We start from the raw sequence: 18,822 nt of genomic DNA, 5'->3' as shown, positions 1-18,822 counted from the left end.
CTCCCACCACAGCGCCCCTGCCTTCCCCGCATCCAGGACTCCGGCTGCCCACTGCCCTGAGGCTGGGGTATCCAGCTGCCTGGCTCCCCTCAGGGTCCCCACCGATCCTCCTCCCCTCGTGGCTCCTCTGCCATCCCCCGGCCCACTCACCAGGCAGGACACAGCGGCAACACGATTCTCCTGTTCCCTCCACCAGGACCCAACCCTGTGGGGACCCAAAGGTCAGGCCACCTGCCTACCTCCGACCCACCCCGTCAGCCTCCTCACAGCGCCCCCTCCAGGCTCTCACCTGGGGGCAGCGGCCCAGCGGGCAGTAGGGGGAACAGTGTGCGGTGGTGCGGTTGTGCAGACACTGGCACACCCTGCAGGGGCCCCCGCGCCAGCGCTCCCCGATGCGGTGGACCCTGCCCTGGTGCTCACAGCCCTCACAGGGCTCCGTCAGGCACCTGGGGAGGAAGGGGACTCACCCAGGGTGACCAGCCCTCCTGGTTTGCCTGGAAAACTGGGGAAGTCTGGGCAAACTGGGATGTTTGGTCGCCACACCCCACCTTGCAGCTGAGAAATTGTACCTGGCCCGGAAGAGGGGCAGGGAAGCAACTTGTGCCAGCACCGCAGCCCGGGGGACCGGGCAGGCAGATACCTCCGCTGGTGAGCTCCACCCCAGGGACCTCCAGAGGCACAAGGGGCCAAATCAGAGGACCCATTCCTGCCCCTGGATTTGTCAAGCTGCATCTGTGGGCTCTGCCTACCCACTCTGGACCTAGAAGGCATGAAACCGAAGTAGGAGAAGGCCAAGTCCTGGGGTTTAGACTGGGGCAGGGTTCCTAATTTGAGGTCCCCCTATCATAGGAAGGGACACACAGGAAGCCTCCTGAGTGGGGGCTGGGGCGAGGGCCCCGGGGTGGGTGCAAAATACCTGCGGGCCTTGCGGTGGATGCCACGGCACTGGCGACCTCGGCCAGAGGGCCGGGGGTTGTTGGGGCTCCGGAAGGACCACTGGATGCTCTGGCTCCCACAGGGGCCCAGGCACTCGGCCCAGGGGGCCCAGGAGGACCAGCCACAGTCCACTGAGGGAGGGCCAAGAGTCAGGGGCTGGGGTCCTCAGGTGGGGTCTGCCTAGAGCTGGGGCCAGGAAGAGGGGGTGGGTGCCTGGCTAGTGATCTGGGGAAGGGACCGGGGCCCCCGAGGGAAGGGCCTAGGGTGGGGCCTCACCAGCGCAGTCTGGGTTGGGCCGGCAGCGCCGGGGCCGCCCGTCTTGGCAGGTGCAGAGCTGGCAGTCAGCCTTGATGTGCTGCCCAGGCCAGTAGCGGGCACCGTCCACCAGGCAGGGGCACTGCCGGGGCCACACACACCTCCCCTCCATGCCAAGCACCTGCCCTTCTGGGCACCAGCAGCCTAGGGCAGGCCCAGGGTGAGGCTTCCATGCAGGGAGCTCGGCCTCCACAAACCCACAGCCCAGAGCCGGACCCTGGGCCCTGAGTCCCTTTACCTGGGCTGCTACAGGGCCGGTCAGGTGGGCACGTGACCTGGCCAGAGATGTCATCGCAGGTCAGAGGACAGGGGGCACAGGACCAGAACACCAGCCCCCCGGAGCAGGTGGCGTTGGGGCAGCTGTCCTGAGGGCAGGGCTCTGACAGAAAGCCAGGACCGAAGGCCAGAGGTTGGGGAGGGTGGATCGCAGCAGAAACAAGCCTCCCCAGGCGGCCCCCCACCTCCACCGTGGCCCCCTCCCTTCCACTCACTGGTCTGGCGGGAGCTGTGTGGGCCCCCGGGCAGTGCGGCGCAGGTCCGGCCCCCGTTCTGGGGTGGGTGGCACTGCCTCTGCCGCATCATGGTGCCCCTGCACGGCTCTGAGCACGGAGACCAGGGAGACCAGGAGCTCCACTCTCCGTCCACTGTGAGGCAGAAGGACAGGATGGGCGGTGGGGACCGTGGGGTAGGGCTGAGGCCCAGGGCCCTTCTCTCCCCTCCTTTCTCCAGGCCCTGCCCCCCCTCCGCCCCTCCCAGCCCCAGGCCTCACCTGGGCAGGCCACGCTAAAGCAGGCCTGAGACTGGTGCTCAGGGCCCGGGCAGTGCTGCAGCACCAGGAGGCCAGGCGGGGAGCAGCGGCGGCTCCGGGCCTGCACCCCAGGCCCACAGGTGTGGCTGCACGGCCCCCACGGGCTCCAGGGGCCCCAGGCCCCACAGCCCTGCTCTTCAGGGGAGGGCCCGGCCTCCCCCGGCCCTTCGCAGTCAGGCTTCCCGTTGCACACCTGGGGAGGGGCTGGGATCAGGGCTCCTGTCGTGCTGGGTGCACAGTGGCTCTGCCTCCACCACCCATTCCCACTCTCACCAGCTGGAAGCCAATGCAGACGCCATTGGGGCAGGTGTATTCCGGGCAGGGAGCCCCTGTCCTGTTGGGGCCTCCTGGAGCTGGCAGCCCTTCTGAGGGAGAAGAGGAGAGAAAACACAGTTAGCAGGGCATGACAGCCACCTTCCTGGCCCACGCTAGCATGGCCTCCCTCAGGGGAACAAAGTATTTCACCACTGTCCAGCTCATCCTGGCTATGGGGACAGTCGGGGATCCTGTCGCAGAGCCACTCAGGGTGCAGGCACCGCCAGGGAGCAAACCGCAGGGAGCGAGCCTATGGCAAGCTGGTGGCTGGGTGGAGCCTATGGCCACCGAAAGAAGTGTCCTGCTGTGCGCCTGTCCCCTCCCACCCCCTCCCTGCAAAGGGGCTGGCAGGGGTGCCAAAGGCAGTGGAGGGAAGGCAGGTAGGAGGCAGGGCCAACATGGGACCATGCCTGGCTCGAAGAAATCTCTGGGCAAAGACAAAAGCCCCTTTCCTCTCTCCGCTGGGCCTGGGTGGGAGGGCAGAAAGTTTTCAAAAAAGTTTCATGACAAGATCACCGGAGCATAAAAGTCGCTCAGACTCTGAGGCCCCGGTCCCAAGTCACTCTAGCTGCTCGCACAGCTGGTCCGCAGAGGGCAAGCGCGGGACGTGCGGCGCTGCGTGCGGGGAGATGGGTCCGGTCTGTTTGGCCGGCGGGGCGCGCGGGTGCGGGTGCGGGACTCTCACCACAGGCGTCGGGGCCCTCGTCCGAGCCGTCGGGGCACTGGGGCACGCCGTCGCACAGCTGTCCGGGGGACACGCAGTGCGGGCCGCTGGCGCAGGGCGCGCGGGGCGGCGCGCAGGGCCCGCCGCAGCCGCGCTCGTCGCTGCCGTCGGCGCAGTCCTCCTCCTGGTCGCAGCGCCAGCCCCGCGGGGTGCACTCGCCGCTGCCGCACGCAAACTCCAAGGGGCCGCAGGGCGGCGCTGCGGAGGGCGCCCGCGCTAGACCCTTGGCGGGCTGAGCGGGCCCCCAGGCGGCTTTGCCCTGCCATCTCCTCACCGGCTCCCCCCCCATCTCCAGGCCCTCAGGTCCTTTCCTGGGCTGGGCTGTACCCCGTTTCTGCCCCGCCCCAAGTCCAGTCCCTCCTGCATTTTGCAGCTCTATTGGTTTTCCAAAAGCTCTCTCTTGAACCGAGAATTTCCAGAAGACTCCCCTCAGCTCAGAGGGAGGCCTTGAACGCCAGGAAATAAGGTTTGGACTCTTCAATTGCCCTCAAACGCCCCCCACGGCATTTGGCATTCAGGGGCATCTCTCCTTGTCTGCCCCATGCCTGCTCCTTCCCACCCTGAGCACCGCCCACGCCTCCCTCAGACGCTCTCCCCACCCCCTCCCAGGACCTCCCCACCCCCTCCCGGGACGTCCCCACCAGCTTTCTCCACCCATTTCCTCCAGGACACTCACCTGGGCTGGTGCTGGCCAGGTGACCTGGTGTAGTGTCCAGGGAGCCAGTGGAGGGGCCAGGCAAGGTGTCAGTAGGTGGTGTGGGCAGAGAGGGGAGGGGGCAGTGTCCAGGCCCCTCATCAGCTCCATCCGGGCAGTCCCAAACTCCGTCACACAGCCGGATGGCTCCCACGCAGGTGCCCTCGATGCAGGATGCCTCCCCAGGGATGCAGCTCACCTGCTCTGCTGCCAGAAAGGAGGAGCTGGTCGCAGGGCACTGCCCCCGACTCCACCCACATGCTCACAGGTGCTGACTTCACAGCGGGAACCTGGCGAAGGAGTGGGGCTCACGAGGACAGGGGCCTTGTGGGAGGGGGTGCCTGGGGGCAGGAGTCCAGGGCAGGGACAACGCACCCAGGCAGGACTCCTCGTCAGCAGCGTCTGGACAATCAGGGTGCCCATCGCAGAGCAGGGCTGGGGGCAGGCAGCTCCCGTCGGCACAGGCCAGCGAGCCCTGGGGGCACGGGCAGCCCTGCTCATCAGAGCCATCTCCGCAGTCGTCCTTGCCATCACAGAGCAGGGCCGGCGCCAGGCAGAGGCCAGAGCTGCAGGACACCTGCCCCTCCCCACAGCCTGGGGCGGCACAGCCTGGCATGGGGGAGCAGGCAGGCTCAGCGTACTGCCGGAGGGTCCCAGGAGGACCGGATGCCTCACCCGTCCCACCTTCACCAAAGTCACAGTCGCTGGCAATGGGAGCAGCAGCTAAGGAAGACACTCCAGGGGACAATGACCTCAGCCCCAGAAAGCTCAGTGACACGTACAAGGACTAACCCATTACTGTCACTGCCACGCATAGGCACAGACTCACCGTCCTCGTCTGAGCCATCACCACAGTCATCCTGGTTGTCACAAAGCCACGAGAGTGGTACACAGTGTCTGTTCCCATGGCACGGGGCCTCTCCCTCTGCACAGCCGGGCACCAGGTCCTCGCAGCGGGCACCGTCACCCCCACAGTGCCACTGACTTTCCTGGCACGTGCTGAGCACACGGTGTGCTGGGCTCAGTCCAGGCTGGGCTTGGCCCGGGGCTCCTCCCACGGGCCCCTCCTAAGGCCAGGCCGCCACTCACCAGTTCCCGCAGTCCTTCTGCAGCACGGCCCCCGGCGGGAAGAAGCTGCCCTCCCACTCGCAGGGGCAGGCAGCCGGCTCCACGCAGGCTCCTCCTGAGGTCACAGAGCCCAGGGCTCAGAGCAAAAGGGCACGGTGGCCACTGGCCCAGCCCTGTCACCATGACCCGTGGCCCCCTCCCCAATCGCACTGCCCCCTCCCCTCTGCCCCTTCTGACTCCACACACCGTGCAGCAGAGTCCCCTCGGGGCAGAAGCAGCCCTCCACGCAGGCCACAGCCTGGCAGTGCCACCTGGGCTCGGGACGGTGGTCATGGCAGGTGGGGGGACACGTGGGGCCACAGGCCTCATACACCTGTCCCCCTTCACACTGCAGGGCTGGGAGAGAGGAGAGAGGATCAGGTCACCGAGGCACCAGGGCAACAGTACCAGGCGAGATGGCTCAGGTGACACCCAAAGAGGGCAGAGGGGTGCCTGGCATAGACTTTTGCCGAGAGCACACCCAGGGCCATTTGTACTGTGTCAGCTCTACATGGCAGCCATTCTTGCATGTCTGGCTCGTCTAGAGGAGCGTCTGGCAGCAGGAAGCTTGCAGTACACGGTTGCCCTCGAATGAGCAAATGGCTGGCTCTTCGTACAGCACAAGTGTCCTGCACATGGCAGGACTGGGCACAGGAGCTGAGAGTGGGGCATACTCACGGCAGAGCTCCTGGCTGCGCCAGCGCACATGGTGCCCGCGCCGGGCACACTCGTCTGCATAGGTGGCAATGGCTGAGCAGAGGCACTCACAGTCACCCCCTGAATCGCAGCTGTGGGAGGGAGCGTTCAGCCCCAGCACCCCCGCCCCACCCGTGGCACCCCCATTCCCACCCGCCCCAGGCCTGCCGCTGCTTACCCGCAGGCATCGTACACACACCGCTTGTAGTGCTGCTGCGGGGGCACCTCCGCGTGGCACGGGGCAAAGAGTGGCTGCAGCAGCACCCCACAGTGGGCCCGAGCCCAGCCAGCCCGGTGGGCGTTCACCTGTAGGCACAGGGCGGCTCCAGCATCTTGGACCAGCCCTGGCCTCTGAACCCCACCGCCCTTCCCCCTTTCCTGCCCATGCTCACGGTGCAGGGGTGCGGCAGGTCCCCTGGCTCGGGACAGAGGGGACTGAGGCGCCAGGAGTGGGCGGCCAGCTCAGCCGTGGGCTCCAGGACTCCCTGGCGGCTCCGCAGGTCGTTACTGGCGTCTCCATCAAAGTCTCCACACAGCCCAGCCACACGGCCGCGGAACTGGGGGGACAGCTGCACCAGGACCCGCGTGCCTGGCAGCAGCATTGTGAACAAATGACCACGTTGGCCCTCTTCTGGCCCCGGGGAAGACCAAGGGCAGGGAACAACTGGCCTGTCTCTCGCGCTGTGAGCTACCACCACCCTCTTCTGTGGGGGACGGTTGGTGGTGGTAAGTGAGGACACCTACATTTGGGGGGCAAAGTGGGAGGAGAACTTGGAGTCCATTTTGCTAATGCCAGGCTGGGGGCAGGTCACGTTCTGGACAGGAAGCCAGACTCCAGGATGGCCTGCGGGACCTGCCGGCACCAGAGCCCGGCGGCGCTGAGCCGAGTCCACGTGAGTGTCACTTTGGTTTCCCTCAATTTCTCAGTAACGGTTACATTTCTAACGTGCCAACTGCTTGTGTTTGGGTGGTGGGGTGTCAGGAGATTTATTTTCATTTCTTGTTTCTAAAACTTGGCATTTTCTGAATGTTTCCTTGGTGCGGAAGTATTGCTTTCATAATGAAGAAAAACATAATTATGAAAACCTAATTTGGAAACTCCGACCGCTTGCACGGGCCGGGAGGCAGGGGTGTGTGTGCTGGCTGAGGCAGGAAGCGGGTGAGGTCAGAGTCGGGGTCCTGGCCTGGCTGTCAGACTGGAACTGTGCCCTGCGGGGGTGGCAGGGGAAGGTCTGGCAGCGGGAGGAGAGCCTGGGGGAGTCCAGCCCTGTGCTAAGGGAGGCATGGGTCACACGGCGGAGGGCAGGGCTGACCTCCGTCCCAGAGCAGGGTGAGGCCCAGGCGGGTGGTGAGCAGCAGGAAGAGGCCGGCACGGTGCAGGCTCAGCCCGGGACCCGTGTAGACCTTGGGTGGTGTCACACTCACCCCGTTCACTGTCACGGCCCGGCCTGTAGAGGAAGAGAGGCATTCAAGCCCAGCCCGGAAGAAGGGGCCCCCCAGGCCCCCGAGAGGCTCTCTGGCCTCCCCTCTAATCCTTTCTTTGCCTCTCCACCCATGTGACCTTGGGCACGTCATTAAACTACTCTGGGCCTTAATTTCTTGGAGCCTTCTGGAATTATGATTCCCAAACAAGAGGAAAGGCGCCAGCCCCGGGCGCTGAGGGCAGCCGAGCCATGGAGGAGCTGTCCCGCAATGGGCAGGCATGGGAACCCCAGGCCCCAGGCACCCCGTGGAGCAGGGATGCCATGCTGGTGTGCCCCTCCCTGGCAATGTCACCCTTTCAATGTCCCAGCCACCTCTGAGCATGTGCACAGCAGTGCTCTCCAGACGCACGGCCAGCGCCTTGGTGCAGGTGAGACCGCTGGCCCCGCAGGGCAGGTTCTGGGCAGAGACTGTGAACCGGCCGCTGGCCTCTCGCACCAGCAGATACTCGCAGGCCCCGGGGAAGGTGAAGGCCAGTCCATCAAACGTCACATAGTGGGGGGCGCCTGACACCTGGCACCACCCACTGCACTGCTGGCCTGTGCAGTGCCACTTCCGGCCCTGGCACACGCTGTGGGTGAGGTGGGGGAAACAGAGTCACTGAGGACAGGGACGCAGCTGGTCCGGGTTCCAGGCAACTACAGACGGGCTGGTATTGTGGAGGGATCCTGCAGGTTACCATCCCCAGGCAGTCTGGACGCCCCACCCCACCTACCACCCCAACCTCTTCTGGCGGAGGGAAGGGTGACGTTTGGAGAGCCAGGGCCCACAAGGTCACAGTGGCTGGACGTACCAGATGTTGCAGTCTTCCTGGATGGTGGCGTTGGGTGGGTACCACTGCCCACTGTGACGGCAGGGACACAGATCAGGAGGCACACAGTGCTCACCCTGGGCAGAGGGCAGGGACAAAGCGCACCGTGGAGGGCTGCCCAGTGACCCCACCCGCACTGTGCACAGTGAGGGGAGCTGGGCAGTGCCCTGACCTACGGGAGGTCAGACTGCTGCCCCTTCCTGGACTCACCAGCAGCACCGTGCCCGGTGGACAGACACAGCCATCAGCGCTGCCCGTGGGGCAGGAGTGGCTGGCCTGGGGGCTGTCACAGGTGAGGAGGCAGGCACCAGGGGCATAGACAAGCTCCCGGGGGCAGAATGCCCGGTGTGGGGGACAGCGGCGGGCCGTGCAATTCCAGAGGCCCCTTTCCTGGCAGACACTGCAGCAGGTTGGGAGGGAGGAAGAGCCAGGTTCAGGCCTCCAGGGCCCTGGCCTGACCTAGTGAGAGTCTCAGGAGCCCAGACTCCGGGGGCCCAGGTGTGAAGACCCAGCCCTGACGCTGGGAGACCTGAGCATCTCGACTCCCAACAGCCAGTCACCAGCGCAGGGGGCTGGGCTGTCTGCAGCACCCTGACACGCCTGGGATAGACACTGTCACCCTTTCCTGCCCCAGCTCCAGTGGCACCGTTCTCCAGGCTCCGGGGTGGGACACAGGATCACCCGTGCTGGATCCTGGCCCTGCCTGCACGACCCAAGCCACTTCTACTTCTCATTCACAAGCCAAGCCCATGACTCTGCAAGCCATTTAGGCTATCTGAGCCTCAGTTTCCTCATCTGCAAAACGGGAACAATTCTTCCACTTCTCACTTTATTAGATCATTATAAGAAAGTAAAATTAAATTAGATGGTGTATGTGAAAGTGCCTTATAGACCCTCAAGTGCTCTGCGACTGAAGGGAAGTTACCAGCCCGCTGTCATACCAACATGCGACCCACAAGGCCACACAGCCCACCCATTCTCTCTCGAGCTCTACATCTTCACCCCCACGTTCTTCCTCTCGCCGCCCTCACCAGCGGTTGCAGTCCTTCATGGTGGCACTGCCTGGGGCATAGCGACGGGCTCCGAGCTGGCAGAAGCACAAGCTGGGGGGCACACACTGGCCCTCGGGGTCCCACAGCAGCCCTGGGGGGCAGGTACAACCAGCCACACAGCTGCCCAGCTCCCCACAGTCCTCCAGCTCCCCACAGTGTCGACCGCACGCTGGGGCACACTCCTGGTACTCCTGGCCACCAGGACACAGGACAGCTGGGCACCAGACACATGTAGGTCAGGGGCATTGCCACGGCCAGCTCTGCCCACCCCCTCTGAATCGCACCCCCAGCACCCCCTGGGCCTCTGCAGGGGGAAAAGCCCAGCAATCTGCCAAGGTCAGAGGTGCAGCCCTGCCCCCAGCCACTCCTGGAAGGGGGAGGAGCCTCACGGCAGAGGGTCTGGTTCCTCCAAGTAGGCGGGGCGCCCTCCTGGGCACAGTGGCGTGCATAGGCAGAGAGCACCGGGCACAGGCAGTCCCTGCCAGGGGCACAGCCACACACAGCTGCCAAGCAGCGCAGTTGGAACGGCTCCCTGTCCACCAGCCCGTGGCACTCCTTGGGAGCAGAGGAGGAAATGGGTCAGCTCCTCCTCCACAGGGTTTCCATCCCCCCAGTCCCCACTGCCACCTCCCTGGGTTTGGCTGGTCTCCCTTGAACCTTCTAAGAGCCCAGGCGGAGGGCAGGGCAGGTGTTGCCCATCTCACAGATGTGGGAGGAGCCCACCCGGCTACCTGGAAGGCCGGGCCATGCAGGATGGCACAGGCTGCCTCTGCGAAAGTGTGGCGCTGGGAGTGGGTGCTGCAGGGGGAGAGCAGAGCGCTGTCCCCCGCGGGGCACCTTCCCTCGCCTGCCACCTGGAACTTGCTGGCAAAGGCAGCAATGCTGGTCTCCACGTCCCCAGCCGGTGTCAAGAAGTCGTCCTGCTGGTTCCAGGTGAAGGTGCCACACAGACCCTGCACCTGGGCAGCAGGAGTCCACGTGAGACGGTCCAGTCCAGTCCCACCATGGCCTTGCCCAGCCGCTCACCGCCACCCTGGCATACCTGGTGGGCATGACGGGGGTCCAGGGTGATATAGGCAGCAGGGTCCGACACTCCCCAGAGGACCTGGGCCCCAGGCCAGCGCAGTAGCAGGAAGGTAGAGGAGGCTCGGAAGACTCTGAGGCCCCCAGGGCCGTTCCAGGGCAAGCTCACGTCCTGCCCGTTGGCCAACACAGCTCCTGGAATGGGGGGCCTGATGGGGACGGGGAGCACGTGGAGGGGGCCGCAAAAAGGGAAGAACCTTGGGTCGGAGAGCCCCTGTCAGGGTGGGCAGCCAGGGACAACTGGAGTGGGTCCCAGAGGTCACCTCTCCCGCCTGGGCCCTCTCCCCCAGGCCCAAAGACCACCCTCAGCACACATTTTTGCCTGTTCCTTTCCCATTGTGGCCAGAGGCAGACAGAGCTGGGCAGACAGCCAGGAGCAGACCGGGGTAGAGAGTTGGAGGGACAGTCCCCGAGAGGACCTGCCTGGTCTGGCCATGCCTTGAGGCCTTTCAGACTCTCCTAACTACTTGTAGTTTACTCCAGGGCTCCAGCGCCACAGGGCAGTGTGGGGGCAGTGGTGAAAGGAAGCCGGCCGGGTGCCCCGAGGAGGCAGAGCTGAGGCTACCTGAGTCCCTGAGCTGGACGTGGGTGTCCCCCAGGGAGACAGAGATGGCGTGCAGGCAGCTCCCAGTGTCGCAGGCCCCGTGCTCCAGCTGGATCAGCAGCCGCCCCTTCACATAGTCCTGGGGCACACGGGTGTGGGGGGCGGGCGGACCTCAGGCTCTCTGCGAGGTCTCTGGGGACCTTCTCTGCACTGCACCCTCAGCACACACCTGGAGGCAGCTCCACCCAGCACCTGAGCCGACCACCTTCCAGCCTGCCAGCCTCTCTGTGAGGTAAGGGGCTTAACTCTCGTCAAGGGTTAGCGTGTGCAGATGTCTGTGTGCATGTGTGCATGGCCACATATGTGCATGTGTGTATGTGAAGGCATGTGTTTGTGTATGTTTGAGTGTGCATGTGCATGTCTGCATGTTGAGGTGAGATGATGCCCCCCTTCCTCCCCACGGGTATGTACATTCATCTACATGTGTTCATGTAAACATCCGTGCTAAATCTATGTGCACATAGATTTAGCACGGATGAGTGCATGCCGTGTGTGCATGCCTGTTTGTGTCTCTATGTAAGTGTGAACAGGGGTGCATGTGTGTGTCTGTGTGCTGGTGGGTGGCCTGTGTGTGTGTGCGTCTTTGGCTGTGCGTGTTGCGGGGAGACAGCTGTCCTCTTCCTCCCGATGGACAGGCCTTCAGCCTCTCTGAAGACTCTATACTCCCCCAATTTTGTTACCCCATTTCTACTCTGGGGTGGAAACAGTCCAGTGGAAACAGTCCAGTCGTGAGACGGAGGGATCACGGAAGGGCCCCTAGATGCGTGGGAAGGAACGTGGCTGCACCCGAACCCGGAAAGCGACCGAACTGTGCGGGGAAGGGAGGGTGGGGAGGAAGGCCTCTTGTCTCCCCTGGGGCTGTTCTGCATGGAGTAGCCTGTGACAAGCCCAGCCGGTCCCCTATGTCGGAGAGGACTGAGGATGGGTTTGGGTGTGTGGCCCTGGCTGGGGACCACAACAGCAGGACTTTCAGGGGAACTTGGGAGGAGGTGAGAACCTAGAGAGGAGGCTTTGGGCCCGCGGCAGGCACCACCCCTCCAGTGTTCGTTCTCTGGGCTTTTCCTGGGAGGACCGTGTGTTTCTCTTACTTATTTAGTGATTTCCTTGTACCGCCCCCCCACCCCCGCAACATCCCCTAGAATGGCCTCTGCTCAGGCAAGAGCCCCCTCCGGGAGCTGGTCCTCTGCCCACCTGCACCAGGCTGTAGCGGCACCCTCGGCCACCGCGGAAGGAGAAGCTCCGCCCGTCGAAGGTGACGTAGTGCCCGTCCCCCCCCACCGCACACTCAGCTGGGCACGGGGCCTGTGTGCAGTGCCAGTGGCCGTCCCGGCATACACTGTGGGCATATGGGGGGCAGAGCTGGAGATGACCCCTCAACACCCTGGTTCCTTCCCTCCCCAGCACCTCCACACTGGAAGGGGTAGAGGTCAGCAGGCAAGGTCTTCAAGCAGGGCCATCGGTCATGCCAGGAGCGGCCCCAGGCCAGCGTGAGGAAGGCCCTGAGCAGGCTGGAGATGTGGGGGAGGCAGGCTGAGGAGAGCAGCAGGCACCACACAGCCGCCAACCCCAGTGAGGACCCACCATGGGTTACACAGCTGGCGCACAGTGTCGCCCGGGGCATAGCGCTGGCGCCGGTGGTAGCAGGGGCAGCGGGCGGCAGGCACACAGAGGGCACCGTCCCAGAAGAGGCCTCGCGGGCACTCACAGCCGCTCACACACTCCTCCCCGCAGGACCCCTCCTCTCCCGGGCCCACCGCCTGGCAGCTGGGCGGGCAGGGGGAGGCACAGTCGGAGTAGAGCTGGCCGCCGGGGCACGGGCGCTCTGTGGGCAGAGGAGTGGCCCATGAGTGGCTGTGGCTCCCGCCAGACCCTGAAGAGCCCGCAGGGAGCCCTGTGGCCATCCTCAGTCAGTTTGGTAGGGTGGGAGCCCAAGCAGTACCGCAGAAGCCAGGCTTCCTCCAGCTCACGTGGACGCGCCGCCTGGCACAGGCCTGGGCGTAGCTGGCAAAGGTGGCACACACGGCCTCCCGCCGCCCCTCTCGCCCGCTGCCCGCCGCGGCCCCCCTGCAGTAGGCAAAGAGGCAGGCCTCGTGGTACTCGGCAGGGGGAACCTGTCGGGAAAGGACAGCCCCTCAGCAACAAAGCCTCTCCTCGCCAGCACGCCTGGCCCCTTGCTTCCGTCACGCCCTGGTTTGCAGCCACATGGAATGCGGTCTGGAAGGGCCGCAGAGCAGCCTCTCGTTCCCCAGAGACACAGCCAAGCACAGGGAGGGCATGGTTTGACCTAGGGCCCCACGCAACCTAGTGGCCGGGCAAGACCCCCTGGTGACAGCTCTCTAGCACCCCTCTAAGCCCCCTTGGGTGCTGGACACCACCTTCGCCCCCGCCCATACCTGGGCATGGCACTGCAGGAATGGACTGCCCAGCAGCTGATGGCACACGTCCTGGGCTTCACCTCGCAGCTGGCCAGGTTCCACGCCCGCCTCTGTGTTTCCCAGGGGGCCCTCACAGCCCTGGCCCACCTCCACTGCATCCAGACACCCAGGCTAGGGACAAACAGAGTCAGGCCAGGTTGGGGACATGGTGAGGGGCAAGAACCAGGACACCAGGAAAATCACCACCACTCTCACAGCTGCGTCAAGGCCTCATAATTATGTCTACCAGCTCACACCCTGGGGCTGTGGACAGTGGCAGGGTGGCAGCCCAGGTGGGGAGGCGGAGGAGCTGAGGCCCAGATGACTAACTGGTTCTCCAACGCTGCTCAGGGCCCCTGAGGCCTTGCCCTCTGCCCCTGAGGGTCTGAGAGAGGGCCAGGCTCCATCCTAGGAGCAGGATGGTGATGGAGCCAGGACAAGGGCTTGGATGTGCAGGAGCTGGGGCCGGGCTGAGAAGCCGGGAGTGGGCAGGCAGGGGAGGGAGGGACTCCGGGCACCAGCCTCACCTCTGAGTCAGGAAGCCTCCAGGAGTTCCCAAAGGTGGCAGCTAACACGGCCAGCCCCCCGCCAGGCTCCACAAAGTCATCTGAGGAAGGCAGAGGTGAGGATGCCGGGGCTGGAGGCTCCCGTCCCCCCTTCCCTCCTACACCAGCAACCAAGCCACACCTTACTCACCTTCGGGCCGGCCATTGTAGAGCCCACAGAGGCCTTGAGTCTGTCCCCAGAGCTCGTGGTCCACAGAGACGGAGATGGAACCAGCCCTGTCCAGCCGCACCACGACCCCCAGGCCGCCCGACAGCACCAGCCAGTCCCCCAGCCACTGCAGGCTTAGCCCTGGGTGGGGAAGGGGGTCACTTGGCCACCTGTGGCCATACTTCCACTGCCACAGCTGGGTTCAAAGTGCCCAGGGAGGAGTGCAGGAGAGAAGGAATTCTCAATTCTACAGAGCTCTGCACTTGATCCCGAAAGTATACACTTTAAAGTAGTTCAATTGTTTTTCATCACAGCCCTCTTTGCGATGCTCACGAAGGCTGTGGACGCTTTCTTGAGAGTGAAAACTACACAGCACACGTGCACACACACACATACACACATGCACACATGCACGTGGGAAGCCCAGCTGGGACAAAGGGTCCAGTAGGAGAGCATCCCATGGCTTAGCACCAAAGCACTTCCTCACCACCCTCCATGAGGCAGGTGGGGAAACTGAGGCTCAGGAAAGTTAAGCAGAGGGAGATGCCTGAGGTCATACCCGGAGGCGGTAGGAGGGGGCAGGTTGCAGAGGGTCAGGGACCAGGCCTGTGTCCTCCTGGCTCCTGGGTTGGCTCTGCATTTGCAAATGCCTCCCAGTAGCACCGGGGGAGGGGGCGTGTGGAGGCAGCAGTGGGCTCAGTCCCAAACTGCCCCTGCTGCTCTTCTGACCCCCGCCCTGGGGACACGCATACTTCCCAGAGGGGCACAGGGGCCCTGGGCAGTTTGTTGCTCCCACTGTCCTCACCGTGGAGCAGCCGCGGCTCCCCTTCAGGAACCTGCTGCCCCTTCACAGAGACGTTTCCACCCTGAATCAGCACCTCCTCGGGTCCCATTGTCACCCGTACCTTGGGGAGAGACACACAGTGGAAAGGGCATCAGCGGCTGTCCTGTGTCCAGCCTCCTTCCTGTGGCGGTCCCTGTCTCCCTCTCTTACCAGCTGACAATGTCCAGGCTGGGGACAGTGGTCCCCAGGCCGGAGGTGGACAGCCCAGCTGGAGTCAGCAGTGCCCGCCAGCAGGTAGGTGCAGTGGCCCAGGAAGTGGTAGTGGCGTCCGTCAAAGGTGCGGTAGTGGAAGCCGGACCAGGTGGCGCAGGTGGCAGAAGGACGTTGGTGCTGGCTCCAGAGTTGGCCCACAGCTCCTGCCAGGGGCTGCAGGAGGGCTGGAGAGGAGGCGCTGACTAGGCAAGAGACACACCAACTGTGACCCTCTGAGCATGGACAGAGGGCCAGGAGTGAGGACACAGGGCTCCCGGCAGAGCGGGAGGCAGGAGGACAGGGCATGGTCACTGCGGTGGGCCGGGAGCGGGCATGGGCCCTGCAGAAAGGCCCAGAGCTCAGGAACTCTCTGTGGGAGTGCCTGGGGAGGGGTGTTGGCCAGGACTGTGACCACTTGGCAGGCTGGGGGCTACCAACCCACCTGGCAGGTGTGGGCTGGAGCAGCTGAGGCAGGCCTGGGAGCTGCCGTCCCACCAGCTGCGTCCCCAGGGCCGGGCACAGCAGTCTTCCAGGCTTCCTGCCGAAGCGTTAACTGAGTCTGCCCCTGGCTGGCACTGCCATGTGGCAAAGCAGTGGCCTTCAGGACTGTTGTCGTCGAGGGCTGTGGTGGGTGGAGGAGAGAATGGGGCAGGCCCAGGCAGTGGGCATGGGGGCAGCCTGCAGCTCTCAGCTCTCAGCCTGGCCCAGTTCCCTCCCCAGGGAGCCTGCTGCCTCCCCCAAATGGAGATCTGGGCTAACCTGCCCCGCCCAGGGCTGGCAGGAGGCACCACTACCCCACACCCACTCAGGCGCTTACCCTCGGTGCAGTGGGTGCCGCCCCAGCCTGGGCAGCAGGCCCTCACTGTCCGGTTCCACGTGGCAGGCCGGGTTTCTGGGGGTCTGCACCCACCAAGCAGGTGGAAGCGGGGGAGGGGGGAAAGATGTTAGTGCTCAGTTCATTCCTATCACGGGGAAGGGCCTGGAACATTCGGTCTGATCTATCGCTCTCTGAGGGGATTCATCATGTAATTTCTTCTTCCTGGCCTTAATTTTCCCACGTGCAAAGTGAGAATGGTGTTGGGAAGGCAGACAGGGAATGGGGGCAGAGGGAGCAGCCTCTGGGCCTCCCCCTGCCATACCCAGCGTAGCACCCACTCACCACCCACCCTAATCTCCGAGCCCACCCAGGACCTACTTCCCAACGCCTGCTTCTGCCAGGCCTGCTCCCAGTCCTCCCGACTCTGAGGGTGTCCAGCCTGTCCCTCCTTTCCTTCCTGGCAGACAGCCCAGGCTCTGACCCTCACTCACTTGTAGATGGGACAGAGCCCGGGTGCTGGGGACCTGGTGAGCCCCATGCGGCCACTCCTGGGCAGGTCCAGCCGCCAGCCCAGGCGGCTGTAATGGTAGAGGCTGGCACAGGGCACCAGGTCCTCCCGACGAGGGGCTACTTCCTCTTCCACTTGGATGGTCTCCGTCCGCTCACACCACCGCCTGCTCACAATGGGGAACCACGGTTGCTGCCACCATCCCCTCTGTCACCAAGTAGCCCCATCCAGGAACCCCACTCCCAGGTGAGGTTACTGAAGTTAGGAAGGAGAAGAGGGACCTCAGTGGGGTTGGTCCCAGGGTGGGCTGCTCACCCATTACTCAGTGCCCATGCCACCCCAAAGAGGAGGGCGGGAAGCAGCATGGTGCTTTCCACCCCCAGGGCACCTTTGGGTGAACGTGAGGCTCAGGCTTGGGGAGGCAATGCTGCGGCCGATGGGCAAGGAAGCCAGCGCTGCCCTCCCCAGCCCGCACTGCCTCTGCCGCAGCCCTGCGGCCAGTCCTTGGGGCCGGGGAGGCTTTATCCCAGCCTCATGCCCAGGGGCACCAGCTGCCCACAACCGGATTGGACCTCCCATTGCCTGGGAGGCCACCTCTCCTGGGCAACGGTCCTCTTCCCATCCTTCCTAGTGTGTGTACATGTGGGGTGTGTGTGTGTGTGTGTGTGTGTGTGTGTAACGGGGGACCACAGCCGGACATTCTGAGCCTCTGTTATTTCAACACACAGGCACGACCACAAATTAAGTTGGGACTCTAAGCAAGCCACCCTCCCTTTCTGGGCTTCAGTGTTCTTACCAGTAAAAACTTCAGGGACTTCCCAGGGATGCAGAAATGGGACTCAGGGACTCTGTGAATTCTTTGAAATTGTACGTGTGCACATTTTTCTGAGGACAGTTCCTTAACTTTTACTAGAGTCTCAAGGGAGTATGACCCCACCAAAAGGTTAAGAGTTCCTTGGCTAAACGACTGGTGCGGTCTCCCAGCCCGGTTCTTCTGCCTCCTCAGCCCCTCTCCCGCCAGGCACAGGAGAGAGGCTGGTGAGCAGAGGCCAGGTTTCCAGGGTGGCTGAGTTGAGTGTGTGGAGACAGGTGCACAGCGTGGGGTCCAGCCTGTTACTGGGGGTGATTATGTGTGGCTGGTTGGGCACACCCTGTCTCTTCTATAAGGGTCTCCGGGGCCCAGAACCAGGGAGCCTGGGCTGAAGAATGAGAGGAAGCCTCTGGAAGGAGTGCCTGGTTTTGGGGAGCTCCCCCAGCTCTGGGGCAGAGCTGAGCCTGATGGAGAGTCCGGTTGGGAGGCGGCAGCGACTGGCTCCACAGGGGAATCCTGGTTACATCCTGGTTACCAGCAGAGCTCTGAGGACACCCAGGCTGGAATGTGGCCTGGACCTCAGATTTCATGCCCTTCCAGCTCCTAAACCTGATGTCCCACTGAGCATCCTGCATAGTCATCCCACCTGCAGGGAGGAAGGAGGCTGCCAGGACCCGGAGCTGGGCTATGTGGTCCTTCTTCTGGGCCCACCATTGGTCCTGGGCCAAAAGAGTGTCCCGTGTGAGTCCCTCGGGGCTCCCAGATGGCTAGGATCAGCTCCCCTCAGGAGTCACACTCACACCGGACACTTCTCCTTCGTGTTTTACATGCATGCACGCCCCCACCCACAGCAGCACTGCCTCCAGGGGCCGTCCTCATCCTCCCCTTCCCAGACCCACTCCAGGCTCTGGGTTCTGACCATAGCTGATAAGGCAACACTTGGACTGGGAAGGAACAATCCAATCCATTGGGAGTCACAGCCTTCCTTTCCCCTAAGGGGGCAGGAGCAAGCAAGCTAGAACCCAAGGGAGTTTGGACAAAGATTATGGAGAGGAGTCCGGGAACAACCAGCCCAGATTTTAGCTCCAGAAGGACGGGTATGGAGAGTTTTCAGAGTGGAGGTGCACTGGTGGCACAGCTGGGACCAAGCACGGCCAGTGCAGTCCCCCAGGAGCCGGACTGAGGGCTGAGGGCAGCCATCCACAGCTAACTGGTCCAGTCCAGCAGGGGGACCCACCCCGGACGACCCACCCTCGACCCCGCAACTCCACTACCCAGCTTCAAGAGCCCTCTCCTGTCCCCGGCCTCCTCCCCACCCTCCCCCGGACCCCGCCCTCAGAGTCTCTGCCCAGCCCCCCCTCCGGCCCCCCCCATGTGCCTCCTGTCCTGCCCGCGTTCTCCCAGGGACCTGGCTCGAAGCCCCCACCCCAGTTTTTACGTCGAAAGGCCAGTTCTCGCAGGCACAGGGGCACAGCCCTCTCTCCCTGGGCCTTCCCCAACGGCTCCAGGGCGGGCATCGGCCCGGTCCCCGGGACGCAGACCCGGGAGGTGTGGGTCTGGGTGAATCCGGGTGGAATCCTGGCGGAGAGCGGGAGCGCGGCCGGAGTTTCCCAGACCGGCACCCCGGACTCTCCTCCCTTGGAGCGCGGCGCTGCACACACGCGGCCGGCACTCGCGACGTAAAGACAGCAGCGCACACTCACTGGCTCCCCTCCCCAGCACGCCCCCTCCTCTTCCCCCACTCCCCCCACCCCTGCCCGCGCTCCACCTTTCCCCGGCTCCTCCCTCCATGGCTGCGAGCACAGTCCCTCGCAGCCCGAGTGCCCTTCCTCCCTAGCCTCCTCTCCCTCCTCCACCCCTCCCCCAACACCCCTCCTTTCCCTCTCCCCTCTCCC

At 64.2% G+C, this 18,822-nt stretch overlaps 1 protein-coding gene across 1 annotated transcript in view; it reads right to left on the bottom strand.

Annotated features, from left to right (window-relative positions):
* Positions 1 to 16,481, bottom strand: part of LOC138377192 (SCO-spondin-like) — a 51,593-nt gene extending 35,112 nt beyond the window's left edge. The window contains 40 exon segments of the mRNA XM_069461956.1: positions 151 to 205; positions 290 to 446; positions 917 to 1,067; positions 1,213 to 1,395; positions 1,490 to 1,630; positions 1,743 to 1,895; positions 2,021 to 2,252; positions 2,333 to 2,424; positions 2,525 to 2,596; positions 2,599 to 2,652; positions 3,060 to 3,296; positions 3,775 to 3,994; positions 4,166 to 4,401; positions 4,622 to 4,791; positions 4,882 to 4,975; positions 5,107 to 5,256; positions 5,578 to 5,687; positions 5,774 to 5,901; positions 5,988 to 6,184; positions 6,909 to 7,043; positions 7,392 to 7,648; positions 7,871 to 7,965; positions 8,099 to 8,288; positions 8,920 to 9,154; positions 9,330 to 9,495; positions 9,672 to 9,899; positions 9,983 to 10,158; positions 10,589 to 10,706; positions 11,819 to 11,963; positions 12,209 to 12,449; positions 12,567 to 12,738; positions 13,021 to 13,173; positions 13,569 to 13,648; positions 13,738 to 13,896; positions 14,561 to 14,660; positions 14,750 to 14,990; positions 15,230 to 15,413; positions 15,609 to 15,691; positions 16,100 to 16,282; positions 16,432 to 16,481. Coding sequence (XP_069318057.1) covers positions 151 to 205; positions 290 to 446; positions 917 to 1,067; positions 1,213 to 1,395; positions 1,490 to 1,630; positions 1,743 to 1,895; positions 2,021 to 2,252; positions 2,333 to 2,424; positions 2,525 to 2,596; positions 2,599 to 2,652; positions 3,060 to 3,296; positions 3,775 to 3,994; positions 4,166 to 4,401; positions 4,622 to 4,791; positions 4,882 to 4,975; positions 5,107 to 5,256; positions 5,578 to 5,687; positions 5,774 to 5,901; positions 5,988 to 6,184; positions 6,909 to 7,043; positions 7,392 to 7,648; positions 7,871 to 7,965; positions 8,099 to 8,288; positions 8,920 to 9,154; positions 9,330 to 9,495; positions 9,672 to 9,899; positions 9,983 to 10,158; positions 10,589 to 10,706; positions 11,819 to 11,963; positions 12,209 to 12,449; positions 12,567 to 12,738; positions 13,021 to 13,173; positions 13,569 to 13,648; positions 13,738 to 13,896; positions 14,561 to 14,660; positions 14,750 to 14,990; positions 15,230 to 15,413; positions 15,609 to 15,691; positions 16,100 to 16,282; positions 16,432 to 16,481 — 6,223 coding nt within the window.
* Between the last annotated feature and the right edge of the window lie 2,341 nt (positions 16,482 to 18,822).

This window comes from Eulemur rufifrons, chromosome 29 (genome assembly GCF_041146395.1).
Source record: "Eulemur rufifrons isolate Redbay chromosome 29, OSU_ERuf_1, whole genome shotgun sequence".
NCBI lineage: Eukaryota > Metazoa > Chordata > Mammalia > Primates > Lemuridae > Eulemur > Eulemur rufifrons.
The sequence above is the reverse complement of the archived record's forward strand: the minus strand, read 5'-3'. Positions and strand labels throughout refer to the sequence as shown.